Here is a 20,041-nt window from a genome sequence, read left to right as displayed (position 1 = left end):
ATTGAGCGTGGTAGGGAATTCCATAAGTGGGGAGCAGCACGGGAGAAGTCTTATAGGCGGGAATGAGAGGTGGTTACCAGAGACGAGATCAGGCGCAGGTCAGAGGTAGATCTAAGAGGGCGGGAGGGAGAGTTTCTATATATATTTATAATAATTAAGATGACAAATATACTAGTGGTTAAAATGCTTACTAAATGTGGCCATTCTGGAAATATAGGACCATATTTGCTTCTTTTTGCCGCACTATGTGTAATTGAGGCTTCTCTTCCAACACCGTTCCTATCCCTCTTTCTCCATTTCCCATTTTGCCACCTATTCGACTTTCTCTCTTCTTTGTACATTAATGCATGTTCTGTCCGGTTAATGTCACCTTTTATACAGCACACTTTTATGTAATATGAGTAGAAATTAGTTTCACAACGCAAGTCTAGAGTTTATTTATTTTGCGGTCTGAAGATCCCCAGGACTACCTGTATCTTTCATTCCTGATCCTGTCCTAAATAAAGAACTTATAATAAAAAGTAGTAGCAAATTTGCACTCTTTTTTTTTTTTTTTCTTTTTTTTAGTCCCTCTTAAAATCTTGGAGAGCATTGTCCTGGAGGTCTATGGGTTGTGTGTAGAGGGGAACAAAGCTTAGCTCTGCGTTCAGATTGAGCTCTGCAGTGATCAGATTAATTGAAACTTCAACTGCTTTCCTGAGATTATATGGAACTCCTCTGTACCGTTATTACAAATGATTTCATCCACTCTGGTCTGTGTTCTCCTCTCAGATCCCGAGGTGGAGGAGCAGGTAGAGGACGGGCAAGGCAGCTTCAAGCTGGAAGGCTCCTGGCTAAAATTACGTCAGTTCCACGGACTGATCGTTAAACGTTTCCACTGCGCCAAGAGAAACACGAAAGGCCTTTTCTCCCAAATCCTTCTGCCCGCGTTCTTTGTATGTGTTGCCATGACGGTGGCGCTGTCCGTTCCTGAGATCGGTACGTGCCGAGTGTACCCAGCTGTCTATGGGTACAAGTGTACCACAGAAATTTGGCACAATGACGATCTATAGATTGAATAACGGATTTACCATAATGTGTTTTTCAAACAGGTGATCTCCCCCCACTGATCCTGTCCCCATCTCAGTATCACAACTATACTCAGCCCAAAGGTAACTTTGTTCCGTATGCGAATGAGGCGCAGCCAGAGTACAGGTGAGCTGTCAGACTGTTCTCTATGTATACATGAGAAATCTAGAGATCATAGGTGATGCATTGAAGTATTCTACGGATGTAAGAAGTGTTATAGTGACATTCAACATTACACAACTTCATTCATGCAACGCACATTGATTCTTCCAGGGAACGCATCACATCAAATGTGTTTTCCAAAGCGTAATATTGAAATTCCTTGCAATACATTTTTCCGCCACCAGGTGGCACCCTTGACAGAATGGTACTACGCATGTCAGATGATGGAGAAGTACGCAGCACACACGTACTGTGCTTTGCGAATCAAATTACTGTGTTCGTGTCCCATCCCAGCTTAAATGAATACACAGTACCAGTTACAGCTAATAAAGAACTAACAGTAACGGACCTCTTGGCTATTATACCAAAAGAATAAAAAAGAAATAACACGCACACAAATTTCATTGAAATAAGACTCCCCAAACCCTTTTTCACCACTTAATTAAATATAAAATAAAAACTTCTTTCTTGATCATCGAATGTATTCCAAATCATGAAATTACCCGCTCATGAAGCATGACGGACGTGAAATGAATAAAGATTTCTAATCATGTGAATGAGAATGTGTTTATTAGTGTATTCGTTACTGATAATGAGCAAACCATGAAATAAAGACGTGTGTCTGTACGTGTGTCTGTACGTGTGTCTGTACGTGTGTCTGTACGTGTGTCTGTACGTGTGTCTGTACGTGTGTCTGTACGTGTGTCTGTACGTGTGTCTGTACGTGTGTCTGTACGTGTGTGCCATCCTAATTACCCATCGCTCTTCCAGACTGAAACTGTCCCCGGATGCCGGGCCACAGATGCTCGCTAACACCTTCTACCTGCCTTCCGGTATTGGCGCCACTTGTGTGCTGAAGACGGCGTTTAATAGCACCCTGGACCAGCTGGTGCAGTCCCTCAATCTGAACAGCAATGAGTCCAAGATGCTGGCGGCCCAATACTTCGATGCCATGTGCGTGGATTCCTTTACGCAGGGGCTGCCGCTCTCCAACTTCGTACCACCACCACCCTCGCCGGCCCCCTCGGACTACCCAACCGACGACGACCCTGCACACCTGTGGAATACAACAACCAACTCGCCACCCTCTGTACCAGGTAGGGGGGGCATTGGGGAGATCTTAGAAAACACTGAGTGGATTTGGAAATGGAAGGGGAACGTCAGCTTGGAGGCCGTCGCTGACAATCCGCTGTTCAGTGCTATCCGTATTTGCCATTTTTCCCACTAGAGATGAATCCAGGGTTCAGGATCGGTTTTATTACCAGGCCTAACCACTGCAATATCCAGGTCTCGTTTAGTGACGTTGCTCCTGGATCTGCACATTTCTAAATTTCCTCTTCATGATAAATACACCCACCTACAACCGATTCCCTGACCTGTGTGTCTTCCAGCAGAGGCCATCACCACCACCCCCTCCGTCCCCCGTCGGATCCACGAACCGGTCAGGTGCACCTGTTCCATGCAAGGAACCGGCTTTTCTTGTCCCAGCGGGGTTGGAGGTCACCCTCCGCAGATGAAGGTGGTCACAGGAGACATCATGGTGGACATCAGCGGGCGGAATGTGAGTGAATACGTGCTGTACACGTCGGACCGCTTCAGACTGCACAGGTGAGCGACATTCCACGCTAAGTCGTGTGGTCTGGATAGGTATAACTGAAAGTAGACTTGACTTAAACCTGTTCTTATATCCCATTAAACCACCTCTACTTTATAGAAGTCTAAAAACTCTTTTAAACCTAGGTATGGGGCGCTGACATTTGGCAATGTGCAAAAGGCTATCCCAGCGTCCTTTGGGGCAAAGGCTCCCCCTATGTTACGGAAGATCGCGGTCAGACACACGGCACAGGTTGGTGTAACCAAATCCCTTCTCTTTGGCAGGTTGAATGCCTTATTCTTTCACTCACTCTTGTCTCTGTCCCTTCTTCACTGCACAACGGTGGGCTTTGCTTGTAACCGTTAGTTTTTAATTCATTTATATATAATGTTTATTCGACAGTAACCATAACAGGACCATGAAGTACTTTGTTTACCAGATCGGAATATAACATTCCACCTGGTTCAAAAGTTCAGAAAAACATTTACATCGGATATTGCACAGTGGAGGTTTAAAAATAGCATTTCCTTTATGCAGAGCAAGTGTAACAGTGTTTCAGTCCTTAATTGCCAATTAGAAGCTAGCGAGGCTCATCAGACTTCTTTGTCTGTGGATAAACATATTTTGGGTTTTATAGTTCTGGCACAAGTGTAAGATTTATCTCTAAATACTGCTAGACTATAGTAATGAGGGGAAGGGAGGTGGTATTTTATTAAATGCAAATAATCTGCATTAGGTACAGTGATAGCAAATGGCATGTGGTAGCAGAAAACAGGTATAAAATATCTGGACAATATCCCTTTTTTTTTTTTGTCTTTTTTTCCAAGATTGTCTCTCTTCCTCTATTCCAAGTCAAAGTTATTCTTCCCCTTTTTTAGGCATTTTACAACAACAAAGGGTACCACAGCATGCCCACGTACCTCAATGCGTTGAATAACGCCATCTTGAGAGCCAACTTGCCTGCATCACGCGGAAACCGCGCAGCTTACGGTGAGAATCCGCCCATCTGTATGATTCCAGCCAACGGTACGGTGTGCCTCAATGTGATTCGCTGTCTTCTGTTCTATCAGGTATCACTGTCACCAATCACCCAATGAACAAGACCAGCGCCAGCCTGTCCTTGGACTATCTGTATGTACCTGACCTGTTTCCACCGCCGTTCCTGTGTAGCCAATGCATCAAAGGTTATTCTGTACTTGGTTTCACCTCTTGACCTCTGTTTTGCCCGTACTTAGGTTACAAGGTACGGACGTAGTGATCGCTATCTTCATCATTGTTGCGATGTCCTTCGTTCCCGCGAGTTTCGTGGTGTTCCTCGTGGCGGAGAAGTCAACCAAGGCCAAGCACCTGCAGTTTGTCAGCGGCTGCAATCCGGTCATCTACTGGTTGGCCAACTACGTGTGGGACATGGTAAGAGAGCTCCGCTCATAGCGAGAGGTGAGCAGCCAAGAAACTAAAAAGATGAAGTGGCTCAGTGGTTAGCACTTCTGCTTCACAGCACTGGGTCATGAGTTCGATTCCCAACCATGGCCTTATCTGTGAGGAGTTTGTATGTTCTCCCCGTGTTTGTGTGGGTTTCCCCCAGGTGCTCCAGTTTCCTCCCACACTCCAAAAACATACTAGTTGTTTAACTGGCTGCTATCAAATTGACCCTAGTCTGTGTGTGTGTCAGGGAATTTAGACTGTAAGCTCCAATGGGGCAGGGACTGATGTGAGTGAGTTCTCTTTACAGCGCTGCGGAATTAGCGGCGCTATATAAATAAATGGTGATGAAGTAGGAGCTGGGATTTAATAAATGGAAAATGTTGATAGTCTGGGTCCTACTAGGCTTGTGAAGGGATCTTTAATGGGGCATTTGGGATTTCCTATGTAATATATCCATGTATTTACTGGTTCTGACACCATTTAAAGTTTGATTTTTGTTTTTTGCTTTTATTCCAGTTAAATTACCTGGTTCCTGCCACTTGCTGCATCATTATTCTGTTTGTATTTGACCTTCCCGCGTACACATCTCCGACCAACTTCCCAGCTGTCCTGTCTCTTTTCCTACTCTACGGGTGAGTTCTACAGTGGACTGTCCCCTGTGGAAACGAATACACTTTATTGAAGCCACAGTCCCTTTAAATCTCTTAGCTTAAATGAGCGTACAACAGGATGAATGTATAGACGAGACGTAGTTGGATGCTATCCCACCTTGCAAGCTATTAGAACAGTTCTGTAGTTTTGCAAGCTTGACGGCAGAATTTTGGGAGAAGATTGAGGAATTAGTGGTGGGGGGGGGGGAGGAGCTTGGGGGAGAGAAGACAAATAATGGCACCTCTCCTTAAAGTTGAGCTCCATCATAGAATATAGGTCATATCGAAGGATTTTTTTTTTTCTTTACATTTGTCCTTCAATGTTTACATTAGAAAAATAAAAACGGGGTAGGGGTTTTTGCCCTGGTGTCCATGTTACCACTAGAGGGCAAATCTACAACTAAAGCCCCTCTGGCAGTATGGTTAGTATTGTTCGATCTGTCAGTAGAAGATAGACACATGGGACTGATCTCTCTCACGTACATTCTTTTACTGCAGTTGGTCAATCACCCCCATCATGTACCCGGCTTCGTTCTGGTTCGAGGTGCCCAGCACGGCCTACGTCTTCCTTATCGTCATCAATCTGTTCATTGGAATCACGGCCACCGTGGCCACCTTCCTGCTGCAGCTGTTTGAGCACGATAAGGTGAGTGATGGCCACAGAACGTCCCTGCCCAGAGCTCTCCTCACTCTGAGAAATATATAAATATAACCTTATTTCACACGATCAGTGCCGGTGACATTACATTCATCCCTACCAGCGCTGTAACGGCTGAACCCATCGTATAATGGATATCGGATGCCAATAGTGCTGTCTCTGTATTAATTCTCCCAGGTTGTCCTTGCAAGGCTGGTACTGGGCTAGATAGGTTTACTTCTCCTAAACTACGGTCATCCCTGGCATGGGATATCCGCCTGCTTATTGGTGGGAGAGATAATGTTGGTTCAAATTTAGTTTTTGGGTGCAGACAGCTTTTTGTTCTCATCCAGTCCCTTTGGGCAACCCTACTTTCCATGGGGTATAGAGGGAGCTGTGCTGGGAGTAAGGCACTAAGATGGTAAAGACTTGTCTAGCCCACTCCTCCCGCTCTATGCCCCCTGTACGGAGACCCATTTATTTTTTTAACTAATAAAGCCCCGAGGATAGGACGGAAATAACAACCAACCACACGCAACCAAAAAAAAAAACAGAACGAGGAACATAAAGGGGTGGGAGCTCAGTGTACCCAAAATGGATTGAGAGAAATTGATTTTACAGTGAGTACAATAATCCTCTTCTCTCATTCAGTCCGTTTGGAGGACATTGGTTAAACGTGGGGGACATTGAAAAGCTGCCCCTAGTGATTGGCACAGTCAAACACTTACACGCAAAATTTTGAAACAAAGACGTTAAACCTGGGGAAGGTGTTGATAAAGAACCAGGTTGCTGTCCGACACAACTGTTCCACAGCGGCTCTGTGCCACCCAGAAACTGCTCGCAGATCTGGTAGAGTGCGCTGTAATATCTTCAGGAACTGTGGTTCCCACTGAGATATAAGCCTTGGTCCAACTCACAACTGTTTCATCGCCGGCAATCCTCTCAATCTGAACGGAATCCCAGCCAGGGTCTCGAATGGAGTTTAATTGGTTAAGCAACAGTAACCCTCCAACCAAACTATGGCTGTGTCCCACTCAGATTGAAAAATTTCTCCAGCTTTCTGGATCTGGAGAACATTTAAGTTGCCGGTGACGGAGGACATACCTCTTAAATATCTTTCATTTTCTGTTTCTGTTTACGCTTAATTAAAATTCTGTGCTCGTACTTTGACATTCCTTGTCATTCAGGACCTGAAGTTGGTAAACAGTTATCTCAAGAGCTGTTTCCTCATCTTCCCCAACTACAACTTGGGACACGGGCTGATGGAATTGGCGTACAACGAGTATATCAATGAGTACTACGCAAAGATAGGTAAGACAACCACCGTTGGCTAGAATAATGTTGGACATGAAGACCACCACAGTCCTCAAAACATAGATATTTTCAGATAAATTCACTATCATTCACCTATAGTTGAGCCGCGTTACACTGGATTCAATACACACATTTCTAGGCAATAGTCACCTCTATTTAAGCAGAACATGTCTCCGAACTGGACAGATATTGTGTCTACTTTCACCTTTTAGGTCAGTTTGATAAGATGAAGTCTCCGTTTGACTGGGATATAGTCACCCGGGGCCTGGTGGCCATGACTATAGAAGGCTTTGTCGGTTTCTTTATCACCATCATGTGTCAATACAACTTCTTCCGCAAACCGCAGTAAGTATCTCCCTACTTTCACCGACCATATTGAATACTCCACCGATGCTCCCAATCAAGGGAAACACACAGACAGAACTTTTATACTGTTTTTAACTACATGAAGTCTCCATTTATCTGCCACCAATCGCAGTCCATTTCTTCCCATTATCGCAAATCCCACTTCTGGCCCCATTTCACAAGGGGCATTATTGACCAACATGTATCCAGAGAAAGTGTTGGCGTATACCAATAGAAATCTAAGAGAACAGGAGCCACCGTATTAAGATGGCATCCTGGTTGTAGCCGTTTATGAACCTATCTTATCCAGTTTATTTTAAACCAGGTCTTTCATCCCTTACCCATATTGTGGCACATTACCAGAACGGGATTCTGATCTTGTGTCCATGATTCTTCTGTCCTACAGACGTCTCCCCATTTCGGACAAGCCCATTGAGGATGACGACATAGACGTTTCAAATGAGAGGCAAAGAGTTTTGAGGGGAGGGGCTGATAATGACATGTTGAAGATTGAGAATCTAACGAAGGTAAGGTACATGTTCTCCTTACGTCATGTACATATGTCAATCACCGTGCAAGAACTGTCAAAATTACCTTTTGAATTGGTTTTCCTTTACCGCCACGGTGAACATCCCTGTTAAAATGTACTCGCTGTATGAAACCCGATTCTCACCCAATCTGTGCTTCTTCTCCAGGTCTACAAGTCCCGTAAGATGGGCCGCATCCTGGCTGTGGATCGTCTGTGCGTTGGTGTCCAGCCGGGGGAGTGTTTCGGACTTCTTGGTGTAAACGGAGCTGGAAAGACCACCACCTTCAAGATGCTAACGGGGGACGAGAGCACCACAGGGGGAGAAGCCTTCATCAATAGTCACAGGTAACTTAATCATTAAAATAATATTAGATAAATATCCATGTCTTGTTTTTTTAATCGTCTGGACCTGGAAACTGACACCTATGACTGATAGTCTGCCCTCTTTATAAATTAGGAACAAATCCGTTCTATGCCACTAGAAGCCATTCCACCGGTTTGCTCTTTTAACCTGTTTGCCCTTTAACTTCTGGTAACCAAATTAATGTATTTGTAGGAGGGGGAAGGGGGGGGATCTAGACCTCACTAATACCCTCTGGTGACTGGTCAGTGCATGACACACAGCCGGAAGTGACATGTCGCTCTCTATTCCACCATGGAACGTTGGCCAATCCGCTGAATCTTCACAAAACCAGCAGTACTTGTCGCGTTCCGTCTTGGAATACAAACATATTCTGTAAGCGCTTAGAATCAAACGTACTATCACAAAACCGGAAGTGATGACGCACATTGACCTCCAGCTTGGAACGCAAGACTAATAAATAACGTATATATTAAACAAAATGATCTGTCATATGATTGAGGCTTTAGATAACACATATTAGAACATCATTAGTTTATGTAAGGGCACTAACATCACCTGCTAGATAATAGGGAGAGATCACCTCTAGGTCACACAAGACAGTGACTAAAATAATTCTAATTAAAGTTACACTCCTAATGCTAAGTCATATGCCAATCCCAATGTAGACACTCATACTTCAGTCACCAGGGGTATCTAATCTACATCTAAGACAGAAGTACAACATATAAAACAGTCTAAAAACACAAAGTATACATTATACGCAAGAACACTATATAACACTGAAGGATATTACATATATAAAAGAAACTTTTACATGTAAATTTGGGGCTAGATTTACTAAACTGCGGGTTTTGAAAAAGTGGAGATGTTGCCTATAGCAACCAATCAGATTCTAGCTGTCAATTTGTAGAATGTACTAAATAAATGACAGCTAGAATCTGATTGGTTGCTATAGGCAACATCTCCACTTTTTCAAACCCGCAGTTTAGTAAATATACCCCTTGTAATTTTATCTGTAGCTCTTACAGAAAGCAGAATAGGTTTTCAGTGCTATATTTACAGAGCTGCAATGGAACTCCAAGGGGAGACCCCACAGCGCGTTTTACCTTCAAGATGAAACGCGTTTAGTCCTAGGTTATGCAAGTAAGCAACTCCAACAACGATGACGAGGATATGTTCACTACGATGAGTGCGCTCTGTATGACGGGCTCCGACCCGATTAGCAGTGGTTCTCTGCCCCTGATTTTTACTTTTGATTTTCTCCCTGTGTGGCAGCATATTGAAGGAACTCCTCCAGGTCCAGCAGAGCATCGGCTACTGCCCCCAGTTTGATGCTCTCTTCGACGAGCTCACGGCCCAGGAACATCTCGAGCTGTACACCCGTCTAAGGGGGATCCCCTGGAAAGACGAGGAAAGGGTGAGTCTAATGGTTGCATGGCCCTAATTGGGGGCTCGTTCGTCGTAGGATGTGTGTAGTATTATTCTGAATAAGGCATAAAGCGGCACGGTGGCTCAGTGGTTAGCACTTCTGCCTCACAGCACTGGGGTCATGAGTTCGATTTCCGACCATGGCCTTATCTGTGTGGAGTTTGTATGTTCTCCCCGTGTTTGTGTGGGTTTCCTCCGGGTGCTCCGGTTTCCTTCCACACTCCAAAAACATACTAGTAGGTTAATTGGCTGCTATCAAATTGCCCTTGGTGTCTCTCGGTCTGTATGTATGTTGGGGAATTTAGACTGTAAAATGGGGCAGGGACTGATGTGAGTGAGTCTCTGTGCAGCTGCGGAATTAGTGGCGCTATATAAATAAATGGTGATGATGATAATTAACATCAAATCATTAGTTTCATTTTCAACTGTAATCTAAACTGAGTGAGACTTCTGGATCCAAGAATTCTCGTGTGAACATTTAAACGATTGTTCTAATTATTGAACTTGTTCTAAAATAATCCACCAATTCTACTGTTTTTAATAAACGTACCGATACAATGACACTTCTATGCTGCTGGTAATTTTGCTTTTATTTCAAGGCAATCCGTCAGCAGTCTAGTAACATATCGGTGTAACGAGCTTTGTTCTGAAACTCTTCATATGTCCTCTTGGTGTAACTACCATAGGTCTATGACCGTACAGCGTTCACCGCCTGTCCTGAGTGTGTGTTCTGGTTGGTTGTTCTCAGTACACATCCTACGGTGGCCAACAATGGCTCGAGAGAGACTAAAGGGTTTTCTTTCTACCAGGTGGTGAAATGGGCATTGGAGAAACTGGAATTGGCCCAATACGCAGACAAACCAGCAGGAACCTACAGCGGGGGCAACAAGCGGAAACTGTCCACCGCCATCGCGCTGATCGGCTACCCCTCCTTCATCTTTCTGGTGAGACATAGGCTTCAATGGGTGCTGCCCGGGTCAGTATGAAGTCCTATCATTTTAAGCCCCGCTGTACACGTCCTTTTTTTAGACATAGATTATTTGCTCACATGAGCTTACAGTCTAATTTTCATGTCTGGGACGCTGAGGAGGAACTGACTGCTGCTGGGGTTCCAACCGTGGTCTCTACCTCGTCTCTCTGGGTCTGATTCATATCCGCACGCAAACTGCGGTTTAAAAAATGAGAACGGAACTTGAGTGTAAGTCCGTGCGGAACTCGAGATGCGTTTCTATTTGAATCTGGGTGTAAGTACGTTCTGCCTAAATGTTAGGTGCCGTATGTTAACAGACAGAACACAGGATACACGCGTGTATATATCTGTAATATAAGTTCACATCAGAACACATCTTACAAAAAATATTTCCTACAATAAATGAACAACTCCTAATACTGTAATCATTAACATCTATGTGCTTTTTTTTACATTTTATTTTACGCTACATACATAATTAGGATGTTCTTACTGTGTACTGTACATACAATGCATTTTTATAGTCTCTCTTACTTGCAGTTCTGCGCTGTCTAGTAGATATGTGTAGTTTTTAATACAAAGACTATGCTGTCTCAGTCATCACTACCAGTCGGTACTTACCTGACCTGTAGCTGGTGCAAGTGATACGGCTACAAAAATAAAGTGTACGTACAAGATACACAGGACTTGAATCATCCGTATAATCATACTCGCCCTTACCTACAAAGGCCTCAACAACACCACCCCTTCATACATCTCAAATCTCATATCAATATACTTTCCCTCCCACCCTCTTAGATCTACCTCTGACCTGCGCCTTGTCTCATCTCTGGTAACCACCTCTCACTCCCGCCTACAAGACTTCTCCCGTGCTGCTCCCCACTTATGGAATTCCCATTCCCTACCACGCTCAATCAGACTATCCCACAGCCTTCAAATCTTTAGATGCTCTTTGAAAACCCATCTCTTATTTAGAGGTGACCTTATCCCCGATAACACTAATCACACTAATGCACCCTCACAACTATCCCAATCTCCACTCTGAGCCACACTCGCTTCTCTTGTTTCAGCTGTGCCCTCTTCCACTTAGAATGTAAGCTCTCTAATGAGCAGGGTCCTCCGTACCCTTTGTTTTCATGTCTCCATTTGTTTTGTCTGCCTTGTATGTCCTTATTTTACGTATGTCTATTATATGTATGTCCTGTTTTCCCTACTGTACGGCGCTGTGGAGCTCTGTGGCGCCTTACAAATCTATGATAATAATAATAAGCCGTATTTGCGTTGGAACACCCTTGGCACACCCTTACTGTACATTGCCTATGGTTGTCCACCCCTTCACTCCCCCTTTCCGCTTTTCAAATCGTAAGCAGTTATGTGTCATTTGCATTCGCACGTCAATTGCATGCAATTGCGTTCATTGGCGTCAGTCCCGTTCTGGCACATGTGCGGAGAGAATTCGGCAGACAAATGGACTTGCGTTCGGGTATGAATCAGGCCCTCTGTGTCAGTGCCATTCAGATGGCGCGTATAACCACTGAGCCACTCAGTCTCAGTTTTATGACTATGGTCCGTATAAGACCTAGAAATTACTTGATATCAAAGATCAATAGCCAAAAATCTAGCTAAAATTGCAAATATTCAGTTACGTTCATAAGGAATGTCTATTGTACTGATCTTTTTTTATGTGTGTATGCAGGATGAGCCCACGACTGGAATGGATCCCAAAGCTCGTCGCTTTCTGTGGAATCTAATCCTCGATATCATAAAAACGGGCCGCGCTCTCGTGCTGACATCACACAGGTAGAGCGGAGACATCGTTACTTTTATATGTTGGGGTTTAAAATACTTTTTTCTAAATCTGCTTCTTGTCTTCTGTGACGTCATTGATTGGTTTATGGTGGTTTTAAAAGTGTTCAAGTGTATTAATAGGGGACAAAATGATCCAGTACATTTTTATATCAGAATTCCGCCACTTAAATGTGACCTGTTCTCCCCAGCATGGAGGAATGTGAAGCTCTCTGTACCCGGCTGGCGATTATGGTTAACGGACGTCTGAAATGTCTGGGCAGTATCCAACATCTGAAAAACCGGTAAGAGAATCTTCATTATAGGAGAGCGAGTTTCTGTGACATAAAGTGAGGTTAATGTCCACGTTCCTATTACCGCAGTGAGCGACACATAATGTCCCATGTTACACAGGTTCGGTGACGGTTACATGATCACCGTGCGGATGAAATCCAGCGTTAATGTCAAGGAAGTTGTGCGGTTTTTTAATAGGAACTTTCCAGAAGCTGTTCTCAAAGTGAGTATGAGTCCTCTCTCGGGGTGAGTGTGAGTCCTTGATCTGAGTGTCGCTGTCCGGAAGTGTTGTATACCTGATTATGTCTCTACCGTACGTTATATGGTCGTGTCTCTTATCGCACGGTTTGTGTCACGCAGGAAAGACATCACACCAAGGTCCAATACCAGCTGAAGTCTGAACAAGTGTCCCTCGCCCAGGTCTTCAGCAAGATGGAGCAAGTGCTGGACGTCCTGGGGATAGAGGATTATTCCGTCAGTCAGACCACGCTGGACAACGTAAGTTATGTTCTATATCAGGACCTGGTGTCGTAAAGCGAAACAAATAAAACAGATCTTTTTACAACTAAATATATATATTAAAAGGCTTCAGGACAATATGATCCACGGTCAGGTTCCCGATTTAAAAGAATAATCTTTTTATTTATGTACTATAAATGTGAGGGCCAGTAAACTCCGTTATATTATGATGGGGGTTAGCAAAATATTATTACCTTCGGGTTTACTGGTCCTTTTAATGAAGCGAACATGCAGATAATTTTAGCCACCTTCACAATTCATTGTCCAGGCAGTTTTGGTCATGTTTGTTTTGCCCTTAGATGCGACAGTTATCTGCTCTGTAGATAGCACATACCTGAGCTAATCTGTCATATCCAAGGGTAGTGAAAAATAAACACATTACCTGCAGATAATTATTTTGCCCAGGCAGGAGTTCCCCTTTTAATCTCTCAAAGTCAAAACTCGCAGTACAACCTGCAATATATCGCATTTTACCTTTGGTAACGCAGCGTCCCCCTTCTCCACCCCTGCAGGTGTTTGTTAATTTTGCAAAGAAGCAGAGTGATAACCTGGAGCAGCAAGAGGCCAACCAGAGCTGCGCCGTTCCATCTCCCGTGGAGCGAGTCCTGAGCCTTCTGCGGCCCCGGACCACACCCACCGAGCTCCGCGCCCTGGTGGTAGAGGAACCGGAAGATCTAGAGACGGATGACGAGGGACTGATTAGCTTCGAGGAGGAAAGGGTAAGACCTGCAAAGTGGCTTTAGGTTGACGTTTGTACAGCGCTGAGCATTGGGTGACGGTTTTGGATTTTTCGCTGCCCACAAGTAGGTCCTAGGAGGTGACAACTGGCCATGCATCCTGGAACTTGCAACCAGGTCTGCACTAGAGTGAGGGAGAACTAATCTGAGCTAATTATTGAATGTCATGCTGGGATTTGTAGTTTAACATCATATGGCGAGCCAGAGGTTGCCCAAGACTACACTGAGCTAATAGTTTGCTGGCAAAGCATGCTGGGATATGTAGTTTTACAACATATGGTGCGCCAGAGGTTGCCCAAGACTACACTGAGCTAATAGTTTGCTGGCAATACATGCTGGGATATGTAGTTTTACAACATATGGTGCACCAGAGGTTGCCCAAGACTACACTGAGCTAATAGTTTGCGGGCAAAGCATGCTGGGATATGTAGTTTTACAATATATGGTGCGCCAGAGGTTGCCCAAGACTACACTGAGCTAATAGTTTACTGGTCTAACCTGAGCTTGGAAAGTTATGTTACTCGTCCTTCTCTCTTTCATTCCCACAGGCACAGTTGTCTTTTAATACAGACACGCTCTGCTGAGAAGAGACCTTTGTCCTGCTCTACACAGCAGCCACCCAACGTGCTGGAGACCACTACCCATTTTTTTATGATAACCCTCCCTCGCTGCCCCCCTCCCCCCTAGAGAAAAAAACCCCAGAGTGGGGTTGTGGGAAGAGAGGAAGTGATGAAGTTCTTGCATGTACCAGACAGATGTGTACACGGCTCACACACAGATCTGGCACTGGACGGATGCCGGTGGTCACGCATAGACGGCGCTGCTCTGAGATGGACAGACTGGGCAGCCCCCAAAATTGCTTAACAACAAACACCGGGGCCGCCGCACCCTAGGATGTCCATGGACTAAGGCTTCCGTGTGCCTAAGACTGGCCAGTGAATGGATGAGACTGGCCACAGCGGAGGATTCTTTTAATGATCTTGTCTTAGAAATGTCTACGTCGTGCCCGGGGTGCCCCCCGCCCTCCTTAACGCACCTTTACTTTCAGGACATTGGCAGCAGACCTCTGCTAGTCTGCTCTATGGGCATTATTTCAAGTTTTAGTTTTGTCATTTTATTTTTGGACGTGTGTCTGTTTTATTTTTTGTGCTGACTTCCCCCCTCCCTGTCTGTCGTTTGCAATATAATGTGCCAACCACTGTACATAGTGTCGCTGCAGAGGGTGCTCACAGCCAGCAGATACCCCCTGGTGAGCATTTTAGGAACTGCACTGCCAAACAAAAAGGGAAAATGTATGTTGTATATATAATGCTTTATTTTGTGTTTTACTTTTCCAAAAACTGCAAAATGAAATGACCAAATGCGTGCACTTTATCTTACGTCTGTCTCCTGTTTCTGAGTGGGAAGAGGATAAGTGGGCAGAGGTGTGAGATAGGTGAGGTTAGTGGAGTTGGGGGTTAGAGAGATCTAACACAAGGTGCTGACAAAACCTAAAAGTACACTTTTGTGACATGTTTATTGCTTTTTTTCAAGTCTACTGTAAAATTCACTTTGTGCTGATACCTTGTTTTTTTCCACAACATTTTGCAGTTTCAGAAAATACCATTGATTGATTGATTGATTGATTTTTAGCCCAAGACCGGAGTGCACAGTGTTTCCCCCTGGTGTGCCTACGGGTCTGCATGTAGTGACATCATTCGGTCAGTGAGAAGGTGTTTGTGCCATCCATTTGGCTAAGGGTTCCCTAGCTCCGTAGCTAAACACACTCATTGGCAAACCGAGGGGGGTTTCCTAGTGCCTGTTTCCAAGCCTGGGGCACTGTATAATTGAGGTGGCTGGACCCTGCCCCCGCTTCACACGGCTGCGCTCGTGAAGGGGGAGCTGCGTGCACCTAACAGTAGTGTACGCAGCATTACCCATGTATATTATGGGGATGGGGATAGAGAGAGTTGGAGAGTAGCCAAGCACTGTCTAATATAGCCACGCCCCCATGCATGCTGGTCACGCCCACTGGCGGCGTGGTGTGGAAACCGCTCTCTACAAATCCTGCGTTTGCCCCTGACACTATTTCTTTTAGCAGGTATAATGCAGCAATATCTCTTCATCTAAAAATGGTCACAAGTACATTGTTTAGGATCAACTATTATTTGAATTTTTTCAGAAAGAAGCGCTACCTCTCCTTTCCAAAATCACTTGACCATCTTTGGTATCTATTATTGGGTATAAGATGTGCCCTGTGTGTGGGTACAGGGGCTTAGTGTATGATTACATTGTGGATGAACCCATTATCTGCTGCGGGGGGAGCCATCTGGGGAGCGTAAACCCCCCACCCCCCCCCCCCCCAAGTGTCTTTTCCGCTACCCCTTGAATTAGTTTCTTCCATTTCACCAGCAGTGGCAGAAGGTTCTACATCCATTCTTGCTGTAATAGGGATGGTTTATGGTCTAGACCAGAGGTGTCCAGGTTCAGTCCTCAAGGATTTCTGTCTGTCTAAACAGGTGCAATAATTACTGACACAGCCAAATACTTTAATCATGCGCAGCTGAGCTAATCTAAGTCCTGAAAACATGACCTGTTGGTGGCCCTTGAGATCTGAACTTGGACACCTCTTGGTCTAGAGATTAGGGGGTAAATATATCAAGCTGCGAGTTTTCTGGTGGGTTTGAAAAGTGGAGGTGTTGCCTATAGCAAACAATCAGATTCTAGCTGTCATTTTATAGACTGTACTAAATAAATGATAGCTAGAATCTGATTGGTTTTTCAAACCTGTCGGAAAACTCTCAGCTCGATACATTTACCCCCAGGTCCGGGATCCCTTGTGTTCAAATAAATCATCAATGGGTCGCCGGATAATTGTGGCAATGACCTGGGAAACTGAATATCAGAACATGTAAATAGCTGAAAAAGTGTCTGAGTAAAATACAACGTCTCTCGCAGTTGTTCAAAGGATTCCAGTCTGATGAATACGACACAACGTTAACACTCCATATCCAAGCAACTGGCGGAGGTAATTGAGGACAGCGGAGAAGACTTGTGCTGGGCATTACGGGGTTCTCCTGGCAGATACTGGGTGCCAAACTACGCAGGACAGTAACGGGTACTTGTCAGTAAGGAGCTTCCAATGATTGGAATAGATTGCTATGCAGTATATAGTGGGTTTGTGATGCTAAGCTGGGAGAGGATCCCCATAAACTCATCTACACAGCTAACACAAGACAACAACCCTCTGACCAACATCGTTGTGTGACTGATCACACAGCCCACTAAATACTTTTTAACCTTTGTATTCTAGCTGGACAAATATTCAATATGATGCAGCACTTACCCTTGTATATCAAATAATGTCCCATAGATTGTAAGCTTGTGAGCAGGGCCCTCTTACCTCTCTCTCTGTATGTATTACCCAGTATTGTTTTATTAATGTTTGTTCCCAATTGTAAAGCGCTACAGAATCTGCTGGCACTATATAAATGATGATGATGATGTCTGACGACATCTCAGCTGCCCCGAATAGACATACTACTTGGGGACATTGAAAGGTGGACAGTTTAGTTTTACTCTGTCTGTTCCCTATATGAAATATAACAGTAAGCTCTTCAGTTCAGCAAAGAACCGTTGTTTAATAGTGACTGAGTGCTTTACAATATGCAGCAGTTCTGCAGTAAGATCATTGTATCCGTCTAACAAAGGGTATTTCCTCAGCACCTGAAATTGCACCTGAGTAGGTGAAGCACTTAAGGCCGGGGGAAGGGGGGTGTATAGAAGGCAATTAGGTGCAGTTGGAGTCCTGTGTAGCAGTGTAACCCATCTATAAAGAGCCGAAGTTAAATCTGGACATACATTGCACACACAAAATACCAAATACATATGTTTGGCCTAATTGAACAATAATCCTGTTGCTTGTTCCTCAGGTCGATAGCAGTTTCAGCCGCTGTCATTACCTGTTCTCCCAGCCCCACACTAGATCTCACTAACTCTCGTTAATTCTCACACCCATGTTTACTCATACTTGCCAACTCTCCCTGAATGTCAGGGAGACTCCCTGAACTAGGGGTGATCTCCCTCACTCCCTGAAGAGTCTGGCATTCTCCCTGATGCTGAGCCAGTACAAGACGTGGTTGGCTTCACCATCTGTGGTATGATGACACAGTTCAGAAATTGTGTCCATGTCTATAGAGGTGGCCATTTTCATGGAGACCAAGATTTAATCAAAGACTGACAGGTAAGACAACATGACTTCTGTAATGGAGACAGAAATTTAAAAGACACTTCAGTCTCTAGAGGTTAGCTGCTTTTCTTTAACGCATAGTTGCCTACTCTCCTGGAATGTCCGGGAGACTCCTTCATTTCTGGGAGACCTCCAGGGAGAGCAGGGCAACCTCCCGGTTCTTGCCTCCGCCGCAATAGATAAGTGGTTGGGGGCGGGGCTTAATGATGCAAATATTGTCATCTTAGCTCTGTCCCCTGTTGTAATTGGCCAAAATTGTGATATTCATTTAGGGGACAGGGCCAGAGTTGAACGTTTTGAACTTTTATTACCTGTTTTCACCTTAGATTGTTAACTCTCCTGAGCTTTCACCCATTTCAATCAGTTTGCGCAAGCATTTAAAGGCACATCACCCCATATATTACAGTTTTACTATATCATTTAGCTAATACAATAGTATAAGTACTCTTTATATATTTATAAAACATATATTTATATAAAGTTCATATAGAAAGGCTTTCAGAACATTCTGCGTGTAGTACGTACAGAACTTAAACAGACCATTAGAAGCACCACCATAGTTCTTGTCTTGTCAGATAAAACCGACTTTACGTGTGTCCTAAACAATCCAAACCCCCAATTCCATCTGCATCACTCACCTTCCATAATGCATATAGAGGGGCAGGTGCATGGAATGAATAATGTTTAAACGCAGTTGAAGTGCTATATTTATTACAACTTTTTTTTTTTCTATTAAATGTAGCTATATTTTAGGAAGCAGTCCCTACTGGTGCAATTATCCACAATTAACCAATGACCTGGCTACAGTGTGTCTCAGCCTTTATAAAGTGCAGCAGCAAGAGTGACATTTTTCAGTGTGGTGGCAATCTATGTTGCATTACCACAGAACTGTCACTAGATGGCACTGTTGACTCAGATCATCTCCCAATGCAGCACAATTAACTCAATCAGTGAACTGAATAAGGCTGTGTAAACAGCAATCTCTGCAAGTTGTCCTTTATATTCTATGTTGGTGAATAGTGTTAAAAAATATAGGTAAAAATAGACTGTGAAGGAGAAATTCAATGATAAGACCTTCTCTTCCTGTGTGTGCTATAAGTTTCCGTCTTAACATTTACACACCCTACGCGTTTCCATATTGCAAAACACAAGTACAAATTCCGGCTACCAGCCGTATGGAAGTAAAATAATCTTTATACAAGACAGATTATAAAGACAGTATTCTCACGTTTACTTTCCAGCACACCAAACAAACAGAGAGAACTTTTTGAGTGACCCTATGACTGATACGGGTAAAGGTTAGCTCACTGGAGAAAGGAAAATGGAGTTTTATTAATGTGTTTTGGATCAAGAATATTTTGAGCTGGCTGACGGATATTATGTTTAGGTTTGTAAAATTTTCCATTGGGCGTAGGGTTGTCTGGATTTAAGAATGGCCTGAAAGTCCTTCCTTATTGATCACTACGATCACTGATTGGTGGAGATGGAGAAGAATTTCCTCCCACACTCCAAAAACATACTGGTAGGTTAATTGGCTGCTATCAGATTGACCCTAGTCTCTGTGTGTATGTTAGGGAATTTAGACTGTAAGCTCCAATGGGGCAGGGACTGATGTGAGTGAGTTCTCTGTACAGCGCTGCGGAATTAGTGGCGCTATATAAATAAATGATGATGATTGCTACTGGGATAGAAGGAGGGGGTTCTAAGGTAAAAGGAGTTTGCTTCAAAAAGTTTAAGTTTGTCGTTATCAGGATTTTATAATAACTTTTTTCTTTTCTATTTCTCCAGAAAAATTTGAGAGTAGGGGTGTCAGGGCAGGGACTCACACTGATTGGGCAGTACGGTGGCTCAGTGGTTAGCACTTCTGCCTCACAGCACTGGGGTCATGAGTTCAATTCCCGACCATATCTGTGTGGAGTTTGTATGTTCTCCGCGTGTTTGCGTGGGTTTCCACCGGGTGCTCCGGTTTCCCCACACTCCAAAAACATACTG

The 20,041-nt window shown here is 44.1% G+C and overlaps 1 protein-coding gene across 1 annotated transcript in view; it reads left to right on the top strand.

Moving 5' to 3' along the window:
• ABCA2 (ATP binding cassette subfamily A member 2) overlaps positions 1 to 15,195 on the top strand; it is a 38,137-nt gene extending 22,942 nt beyond the window's left edge. The window contains exons 25-46 of the mRNA XM_075186309.1: positions 772 to 978; positions 1,092 to 1,194; positions 2,002 to 2,327; positions 2,622 to 2,838; positions 2,971 to 3,076; positions 3,703 to 3,814; positions 3,895 to 3,955; positions 4,060 to 4,234; positions 4,766 to 4,881; positions 5,398 to 5,545; positions 6,724 to 6,847; positions 7,063 to 7,195; positions 7,602 to 7,722; positions 7,891 to 8,069; positions 9,364 to 9,505; positions 10,326 to 10,460; positions 12,183 to 12,286; positions 12,484 to 12,576; positions 12,686 to 12,788; positions 12,926 to 13,063; positions 13,597 to 13,803; positions 14,370 to 15,195. Of these exons, the coding sequence (XP_075042410.1) occupies positions 772 to 978; positions 1,092 to 1,194; positions 2,002 to 2,327; positions 2,622 to 2,838; positions 2,971 to 3,076; positions 3,703 to 3,814; positions 3,895 to 3,955; positions 4,060 to 4,234; positions 4,766 to 4,881; positions 5,398 to 5,545; positions 6,724 to 6,847; positions 7,063 to 7,195; positions 7,602 to 7,722; positions 7,891 to 8,069; positions 9,364 to 9,505; positions 10,326 to 10,460; positions 12,183 to 12,286; positions 12,484 to 12,576; positions 12,686 to 12,788; positions 12,926 to 13,063; positions 13,597 to 13,803; positions 14,370 to 14,405 (3,086 nt within the window). The 3' untranslated portion in view covers positions 14,406 to 15,195. The remainder of the gene's footprint in view (positions 1 to 771; positions 979 to 1,091; positions 1,195 to 2,001; positions 2,328 to 2,621; positions 2,839 to 2,970; positions 3,077 to 3,702; positions 3,815 to 3,894; positions 3,956 to 4,059; positions 4,235 to 4,765; positions 4,882 to 5,397; positions 5,546 to 6,723; positions 6,848 to 7,062; positions 7,196 to 7,601; positions 7,723 to 7,890; positions 8,070 to 9,363; positions 9,506 to 10,325; positions 10,461 to 12,182; positions 12,287 to 12,483; positions 12,577 to 12,685; positions 12,789 to 12,925; positions 13,064 to 13,596; positions 13,804 to 14,369) is intronic.
• Positions 15,196 to 20,041: the final 4,846 nt, after the last annotated feature.

The sequence above is a fragment of the Mixophyes fleayi genome, chromosome 9, assembly GCF_038048845.1.
Source record: "Mixophyes fleayi isolate aMixFle1 chromosome 9, aMixFle1.hap1, whole genome shotgun sequence".
NCBI classification, from domain to species: domain Eukaryota; kingdom Metazoa; phylum Chordata; class Amphibia; order Anura; family Limnodynastidae; genus Mixophyes; species Mixophyes fleayi.
The sequence above is the reverse complement of the archived record's forward strand: the minus strand, read 5'-3'. Positions and strand labels throughout refer to the sequence as shown.